The following is an 8685-nucleotide window of genomic DNA, read 5'->3' on the forward strand; positions in this document are numbered from 1 at the left end:
ATAAGGATTGTAGTTTACAAGTATGAACCTCCTTCGAGTTTACACAACAGACGCAAAAACAGTACACATCACGTAGTCTTAGGGTATGACTGGTTTTCCCGCTACCACCCGCAAACGCAGCTTTTGCGGTTGGTAGCGGTTGCTGGCGTTTTGCAACAATCGCTCAAACCGCTCTAAACCGCTCCAAATCGCTCCAAATCGCTCTGAACCTCATAAATTCAAAAGCTGGTTCCAGCTAGCGTTTGCGGTTGCGGGCGTTTGCGGGAGGATAAAAAAAATTATTTTTTTTCCAAAACAATATAAATACAAAAATAAAAAAATTCAATAAAAAAATTAAACTGAAATTATAAAAATGCTAAAATATATCAATTAAATTTTAATTAATATTATAAAACTTTAAAATAAAAATATTTTCTATATTTTTAAAAAATTTAAACTATAACTTTCTAAATATAAATTTTATATTTATTATAATATTATTATTTTTGATATTTTTATAATTGTATAAAATGTAAATATTGTTAATTTATTATTTAACTGCTGCTGCATTTGGTAGTTAACCAGTCATAAGTATCCCGCAAACGCACAAATTTCTAACCGCATAACCAGTCGTACAAATCTCTTAAAACCGCTAGAAACCGCAACCACCCGCATCCGCAAACTCCCGCAACCGCAACCGCAACCGCTGCGGTTAAACCAGTCAGGCCCTTAATCAAACACTCTGGACAATAAAGAGTTGATAGTGTGAAACGATTAAATACTGGAATTTAACTGGGAAGAATGACAATGCGATAATCTAAGAATGATGGTGTTATTGCTCCATACCACCAACACCATCTCCTTACTGTCTCGCAGAATGGTACCAACTAGCCATGGGGTTTATATCTGAACCAAACCAAAATTTTTGTTTTGTGGTTCATAATCGGTTAATAAGTTCGGTTGAGTTCGGAAAGTTTTTTTTTTTTTTGAAAAGATTAGTCATCGGTTTGGTTTATTAGTCGGTTAGCTCAATTTTGTAAAATTTAAATTAAATAAATTCTCAATCGAACTAACATAAAAATCAAACTAACCGACATAACCGTGTTTACTATTTTCGAGTTTTTAACAAGTTTTACTTTAACTAAAATGTAAGAAGCGTTATTCAATTAATGATTTAAAGTCAATTATTAGATAGTGTTATTCAATCATATATTTTAATAGAGTTTTAGAGGTTGATTGTTTGTAGTTTTTAGATTAGTTTTGGTTTTTGTTTTCTCAAAAACTATTTTTCATCCAATCAAGTTTTAGCTTTTAGTTTTTGTTTTTGTAAAAACCATTTCATTTACCATTCAAGCTTTCTAACATATAGATTCCCTAAAATTTAGGGAAACTAGTTTTTGAAAAGTTTAACCAATTTATGAAGAGAAACCAAAAACCAACTTTTGTTAGTTTTTATTAAAAAAACGAATTTTGATTTTTTTCTTAAAGAAACTACTACATTTTAATTAATTAATAATTAATTAATAATATTTTCATAAAGATAAAAGTATCATACAGTTTTGTGTACTTTAGATGTCATTTAAATAATAATGTGAAATAATTTTTTTGTGTTTCATATATCTAAAATAAATTTTATATTTTATAATAGTTTTAATTAATTTTAAAATTAGTTATTAATTTTTATAAACAAAATAATTGAATATTCGTAATTATTAGTCACATTAAAAATAACTAAAAATTTAGAAAACATAATATGTTTTATTCATATAATATTTTGTATTAATCTTGAAAAATAAAAATAGCCATTCATCTTTAAGAAAATATGAACAATTAAAAAAATTTAAATATTTTTATTTTTTTCGTAATTTTAAAAATATTTTAAAAATATTTTCTATAACATAATTTTTAATATAATAACTAAAATATGTTATTGTATTTTATTTTAAATAATAATCACAATTTTTGATAAATTTTAATTTTAAATCTAAATATTGATTGCTATTTTGTTGTATTATTTTAAAGCAATATATTAAATAGTTTTTGAAAAATAAAAAAAATACAGCAAAACCAAAATCAAAATCTAGAAACCAAAAACTAAAAACCAAAATCAAAATCTAGAAACCAAAAACTAAAACTAGAAACTATTGAAACAATCATCACCTTAGTCTAAACATAATCCACTATTATTCGAATAATGATTATAAATTCTATTTTAAAATCTAGTGTTATTAAAAGAATGATTTAAATCCAGTTTTTAAAATTTAGTGTTATTTAATTTTTAAAATTTTAAAATTCTTTGTATATTGGATTGATTTCAAATAATTTTTTATGGATTCTCATGAATAAATGATTAAACTCAAAATCCAACGAATACTGCAAAGATTTTAAAATCAATGAGCATAAAGTATCTCAAAATTTTAAAATTTGATAGATTTCAAAAACTTTAATAATTAACTTTAAATCACTAATTGAATAATGTTTTGAACCAGAAAATTTTGGTTCAGTTTGGTGAAATTTTAGATGAATCAAACTAAATAAAAAACTAATTCGAAATCGAATAATTAAGTTACCATCAAAAGCATTATTGACACATTTTGATCTTTTCTTTTTTCATCATAAAAAAAAATCAAAAAAGTATATGATATATCCATATTGTTATTAATATTAAGAGATTTTTATTCATCTGGAAAATAATTAGCATTATTAACAACAACAACAAAAAAATTATAAAATGAATCACTTGGAGAGGAAGAAGAAACAGTGTTAAGAAAGGCAAACAAGTCAATAAAGGTTGAATAAGATTTTTCCTTTCTCCAGCAATTACACACCATATCCACTTGTTTTTATCCTTTCAATCATTCTCTCTTTTATTTTTCACAACGCCATTATAGTACCAAAGCTCCTCCTCCCTTTAGATCTCCTCTCACTGCAACACACTCCCTCTTCTCATGTGTTCTGCTTAAAAACCACTTCTTTTTAGATGGAAACTCGCACGGCGGAGGAGGCGTCGCTGCAGCTTAATTCTACGGAGAACCCATCACCGGGAGGAGGATCGGTTCCAAGCACAGCTCTAGCCGTGGTTAAATCCGCCGTTAAGAAACCGTCTAAAGACCGTCACACGAAAGTCGACGGCCGTGGACGGAGAATCCGCATGCCGGCGGTGTGCGCGGCGAGAGTTTTCCAGCTCACGAGGGAGCTGGGACATAAGTCCGACGGAGAGACCATCGAGTGGCTGCTCCAGCAAGCCGAGCCTGCTATCATCGCGACCACCGGAACGGGAACTATTCCGGCGAACTTCTCAACTCTTAACGCTAGTTTACGCGGCGGCGGCGGCGGCGGCGGTTCAACCGTCTTTGCTCAGTCGTCGAAGTCTTCTTCTTTGCCGATGTCTTTTCACGGTAGTGGAATGTCTTTGTATGATGATAGTAACGGTGCTAACGGATCGTCTTCCTCAGTGGTCGTGGATCATTCTAGGAAGTTGTTAAACGGCGGCGTTTTTGGGTTTCACCACCCGCCGATAATGTCGGCAGAGAGAAATCCATATAGAGAAGATTACTTTAATAAGGAGTCTGAAGTACCAAGTGGGAGTTCTCAGAAACCGGGTCAGTTTCAGGATCAAGAATTGGGCCCGGGTCCGGGTATGGGCCGTGGGACTCCCACGGCAAGTGTGGTGCCTCAACCTATGTGGGCGGTGGCTCCTGGGAGTACGAACGGAGGAAGCGCGTTCTGGATGCTTCCTATGAGCGGCTCGGGTGGGCGGGAGCAGATGCAGCAGCAGCAGCCGGGTCATCAGATGTGGGCGTTTAATCCTGGGAGTTATCCGGTTGGGACGGGTCGGGTGGTGACTGCAGCACCTATGGGGTCGATGATGTTGGGAGGTCAACAGCTAGGATTAGGAGTGGCCGAGGGGAATATGGCGGCTGCATTGCGTGGCGGTAGAGGCGGGGACGGTTTGGGGATGACGCTGGAGCAACATCAACATCAGCATCACCAGCAACATCAAGAGCCGAACAACCAAGGTGAAGCTAGTGAAAATGGTGGTGATGACAAGAAGTGATTAGAATCACCTCTTGGCATTGTAATGACCACAACTCCAATTGTAAAACATTTGTGTTGGCTGTTGAATGCTGCCATTCCTGAGACATTAGAATGACAAATATGGTGAAACATAAATGGTTTTTAAACTCTTGAAACAGATTTGTGACATCATTAGTGGGTTGTTGTTTGTTTGTTTTCCTGATTTCATCTTTTCCTTTGATTCTGCTTTTGATTAATAGATAATGTGAATATGTTGATGTATTGTGATAATTAAAAAAAATATCAATATCAGATTTTCATTATTCCAGCGTCAAACAGCCAACAAATGATGAAGAAACAGAAACAAATATACTTTACCGTAACGGTAAGACTTGTATATATAAGATCCAAAATGAAGCAAGAAACTCTCTCTTGCACAAGCAAAAGTTTTGAGAAATCATACAAATTATTCAAGGTGAGGAACAAGAGCAGCGCCATGAGAGAGAGAGAGAGACTCAACCAGAGGCGGTCTTCCTCTGCTGGAAGACAACGGCAAAGATGGGAACGCCAACACCGATGCTGAAAGCGGTGAAGACACCGAGGGACATCTTGAGACCTTGGTACTTCATGCGGTCCAAATTGTACATGTGCTTGGCGTGGAGGTAGTATGGCTCGTCATGGCCATGTCCTCCGCTCATCTTCTTAGCTCCAGTCGAGTGGAAGCTTCTGCTCACTGTTGGATTATAACCAAAAAAAAAAGAAAGCTTGAGCAAGTTTTGAAATATACAAATCAGACCCAAAAGAGCTCTAAAAAATGCGTATGCCATTGAATCGTATCAAGGATTCTATAACAACCTTGCGAGCACAGAGATGTTTCAAAACAAAATTCTATTTCTAAAATTCAACGCTTGATAAGGTAAAACCATAAAGCAATCAACGAAGAATCAATCCAAGCTAACAAACAAATCCCTAGACTACAAAAGGGGGAAAGGCAAATAAATGTAAACCAATACAAGCAGATGGGGGAACGAACCAGATCTGGAGACTGATGCTTCGGAGAAAGCTATGATCTTTGAGATAGATCTGATTCCGGTGTTCAGTGCCATGATTAGAAATCAATCGAGAAAACAGCTACGAACGATAAACGACGACGACGACGACGACTCTGCGAGTTTTACGGCGAATTTGTTCGGGGGACTTCTTATGTTTACGATCATATACCCGTAGGCTGAGACTAGTGGAAAATAACATCACACCGGCACGTGACTTTTTATTTTGGGCCTTGGCCCAATTAATTGTCATACAAGGCCTTTCTTTTCTTGATTAGTTTTAGTTTTTGGCCCATTTGGAGAAATAATCTTTCTCCTCAGTCCTCACTACAGATGTCATTGACTCACCCGTTCCACATCAAATCCAGCGGAGACCATTCTTCACCCTCGCAATAGTTCAGGTAATATAAGCTAGACAAGGATAGGGATTTTGAATTTTGAAGCCTTTTCACCCAATGCTAAAGGAATTGGAGCTAGATAAGGACTGAAGATAGGGATTTAGAAATGTGTTGAATGTATATCAAGAATAGATATGATTTGATCTATTTAGTTATAGACGAATAAACTGGTGTAAACCATCAGAGATTTTAACTGAAAACTGAAACTCCAGACCATCAAAGTTTTCAAGAAACAAAACACTTCAAACAAAATTATCCAGACATCATCATTCTTCTCTACACAAAATGGTTATAACTAAAACTAATAGAAGGGTAAAAAGCCGTAGAGAGAAGTTTCCTAAAACAAACGAAACATAAAGCCGACCATACCTATTGACATTCCATAACCGGACAATGCTCCTTCAGAGCATTCAAAACAAAAAAAACTGAGTCCTTGGGGGACAGTCTCACGCAGACGGTCTGGTTATGAGCGACATCGCCTTCCTGAAATCCAGAGACGGGAGTTCTAAACCCGGAACATGCTTGCCTTCTGGTCCCATCCATAGACCTCCATTATGAGGAGGCATCAACAACGGCGACTCCACTTGTGACGTTTCTTGCTTCTTCTTCACAAACTCAAAGAACTCAGCAACTTGCCGTGCGTACCTTCAACAACACCAATCAAGAAACATATCAGTAACTCAAGTTATAGTGATCAGTGGACATTAACAGTAGCGATAAGAGAACTTACTGTCTCTTTGCTTCAACATCTCTGCTGAAATCAATATTTGGCTCACAGTCCAAAACCAAAGCAGGGACCTGTTACAAAAGTCTATAAGCAAACTCTATCTTCAGACATTTAGCACACAAAAAAATGAGATGACGTTTACCTTCTGGATGCTAGAATGCATATGATTCCCTTCCAAGTAAAACACACGGTCTTTGATATCAGGATGGAGAGAGTTATCCATCTGTGAAGACGGTTTACTAACGGAGAGCACCCCATGGTTTCCACTCTCAAACGGTAGCAGCCAGCTCTCATGCTTCTCGTGCAGATCCTGTAGATACTTAAGTGACACTCCACCTTCTTCCGCTCGTTTCCTGAGCATCATTCTCTTGTGGCAAGTGTCTGGACTCGCCCTCAGGTATATAAACCCGTCAGGAACAAGTCCGGGCAAAGCAGAGACGACGGGATCAAACCAAGAGTCGTATATGCTTATCTCCATCTCGTTCATCCACTTGGCTTCATGAACAGCTCTCACAAACACCTGAATGAAAAGTTCCACAACACATTTAAGTACACAATCTGAAACTAACCCAAGTTTTTACCGAAACTAACCAAAGTTTTTGGTTTTGATTACATTTCGGTTAAAAATTCAGTGAAACTAAACCAAGTTTTTACCAAAACTAACCAAAGTTTTTTGTTTTGATCATATTTTGGCTAAAAATTCAGTTTAATTTGGGTAATTTTGGTTAGTTCAGTTACTCCGGTTTGAAATTTTAGTTAATCCGGTTCAAAATTTGGTTGACAAATTTATTTTGTTTTGAAAAACCGAACTACCCGATTACCAAATCGAACCGAAAACCAAAGTTCTTTTATAAACCTGCCCAATCAAACCAAAGTTTTCACCGAACTAACCAAAATTTTGGTTCGGCAGGTTTGGTTCGGTTCAAAATCCTATGCCAACAATATCATATAAAAAGAAAGAGACTTTGTCAAATAATTACCATTCTGTCACTGAAGACACTCCTTTCCATCAACCTAAGAGGCTTAATCCCAGAGGCAGACTCTTTCTCCTGCATCAGCCTCGTGACAAACACATAGTTCTGGAAAGTGTAAGCATACCTCTGAGGCTCAGAGTAGAAAGCGTCCAGTATATTGAAGTGGTCCGGTCCAACGTCTTGCCACTTATCAACCGGTTCAGGAACTATCTCAACAAGGTCACGCAGCTCAATGGTTTCATTAGCTATCCTCTGCAAGAAAGTTGATTTCCCCACACTAATGTTCCCTTCAACACAAAACGTCAAACGCTTCTTCACGTTCACATTAGGCTCCTTGAGCTCATCGTCCACGCTTTCTTTGATAAACGTTGTTATGCTCTCCGCGTGGTTTCTGTGTATGATGCCGATAGAGCTGCGGAGGTAGTCAACCATCTTGTCGCTTGCTTTCCAGAACTGAGACCAAAACGTAATCAGCTACACAGAACAAAGAGATTACTTGTATAACTTTAGTTCATACCTTATCTTTGTAGAGCTTCTTGAGCTCAGCAACATCTCCAATACCGTTATCAAGAAGCTTTCTTTGGTTCCTAAGGCCTACACCGGGAATCTTCAGCAAATCTGGATTACCGGTTAACTCGCTAGAGCTGCTGCTCCGGTTTCGCCGGTTTAGCCTAACCGGTTTTTCATCCTTATCTTTTTCTCCATCAGAGTCGTCTTCAACACTTTCAACCACTTCTCCGGCAGCGTTAACGGAGCTCAAACCGCCGTTAGCTTCGGAGTGGAGCCACGAGCGCCACGTCCCGCTTCTACCGACCCAAGCTCGGCTCTTACTACCGATTGAGCAGCGGCAAGAGGTTGAGAACCGAACCGAAGACACCACCGCTCTGTGGAAACGGTTTCTCTGCAGAACCCCGGAGAAAACGCCGCCGTTTGTGGAGATAGAACCTGCCGTCGTCGGGGGAAGCGGCATAGCGGAAGTAGAGAAGGTTTTGAAGCCTAGGGAGAGAAGATAAGGTATGGGGATGGTTTGTGTAGTGATTAAACCGGCGGCGAGAGAGTTAACCGGAGGGGTTGAGCAAGTGGTGGAAGTCTTGCAAAAAATCTTCTGCATAGTTGCTTTCACCGGAGCATTTCGGTAGATGATGATAAAAAGACGGCGAAGATGAGGAACTGAGAAACCCTAGGGGGGGAGAGAGAGAAGGGGATTTTTTCGGACAAACGAGAAGATAAACTACAGGGGGGAACAAAAGAAGAGGGCTTTTGTCTTTGTGGGTTTTGGTTTGGTTTGGCGCAAAGACAGAGGAGAGACAGAAGACAAAGAGATTAAAAGCCGATTAGGGTTTAAGTTTTTTTTTTTTTTCTTAATTATGGATTTTTTTCATTAATACCATTATGTGGTGTCTGTATTAAGTTATGGGACTAATTAATAATTATACGTTTTAATAAACGTTATAATGTGAAATTTATGGGGAAAATACGTTTAAAATGCGGATGACAAGAAAGACTGTCTTTTTTGGCATCGTTCTGATTTGTGTAGCACA

At 37.6% G+C, this 8685-nt stretch overlaps 3 protein-coding genes across 3 annotated transcripts; 1 reads left to right on the top strand and 2 right to left on the bottom strand.

Moving 5' to 3' along the window:
• Positions 1 to 2959: 2959 nt before the first annotated feature.
• On the top strand, positions 2960 to 4319 carry LOC106355943 (transcription factor TCP22-like). The gene has a single exon (XM_022689175.2). The coding sequence runs from the start codon at positions 2960 to 2962 to the stop codon at positions 4034 to 4036; it is 1077 nt and encodes a 358-aa protein (XP_022544896.2). The 3' UTR covers positions 4037 to 4319.
• BNAA07G29820D lies at positions 4285 to 5243 on the bottom strand. The gene is made up of 2 exons (XM_013794071.3): positions 5030 to 5243; positions 4285 to 4729 (listed from the first exon to the last, which is right to left on the bottom strand). The coding sequence occupies exons 1-2, from the start codon at positions 5100 to 5102 to the stop codon at positions 4512 to 4514; spliced, it is 291 nt and encodes a 96-aa protein (XP_013649525.1). The 5' UTR covers positions 5103 to 5243; the 3' UTR covers positions 4285 to 4511.
• Positions 5244 to 5665: 422 nt separating this feature from the next.
• BNAA07G29830D lies at positions 5666 to 8437 on the bottom strand. The gene is made up of 5 exons (XM_013794072.3): positions 7662 to 8437; positions 7151 to 7597; positions 6313 to 6690; positions 6174 to 6241; positions 5666 to 6088 (listed from the first exon to the last, which is right to left on the bottom strand). Exons 1-5 carry the CDS (start codon positions 8253 to 8255, stop codon positions 5890 to 5892), a joined length of 1686 nt encoding a protein of 561 aa, XP_013649526.1. The 5' UTR covers positions 8256 to 8437; the 3' UTR covers positions 5666 to 5889.
• Positions 8438 to 8685: the final 248 nt, after the last annotated feature.

Source organism: Brassica napus, chromosome A7 (assembly GCF_020379485.1).
Source record: "Brassica napus cultivar Da-Ae chromosome A7, Da-Ae, whole genome shotgun sequence".
Classification (NCBI taxonomy): Eukaryota; Viridiplantae; Streptophyta; class Magnoliopsida; order Brassicales; family Brassicaceae; genus Brassica; species Brassica napus.

Coding starts and splice junctions, on each gene's coding strand:
- BNAA07G29830D (XM_013794072.3), bottom strand. CDS start 8,255: ATGCAGAAGATTTTTTGCAAGACTTCCACCACTTGCTCAACCCCTCCG. Junction 6,242..6,312: donor TGCATTCTAGCATCCAGAAG/GTAAACGTCATC, acceptor CTTTTGTAACAG/GTCCCTGCTTTGGTTTTGGA. Junction 6,089..6,173: donor GATGTTGAAGCAAAGAGACA/GTAAGTTCTCTT, acceptor GTGTTGTTGAAG/GTACGCACGGCAAGTTGCTG.
- LOC106355943 (XM_022689175.2), top strand. CDS start 2,960: ATGGAAACTCGCACGGCGGAGGAGGCGTCGCTGCAGCTTAATTCTACG.
- BNAA07G29820D (XM_013794071.3), bottom strand. CDS start 5,102: ATGGCACTGAACACCGGAATCAGATCTATCTCAAAGATCATAGCTTTC. Junction 4,730..5,029: donor AGCATCAGTCTCCAGATCTG/GTTCGTTCCCCC, acceptor ATAATCCAACAG/TGAGCAGAAGCTTCCACTCG.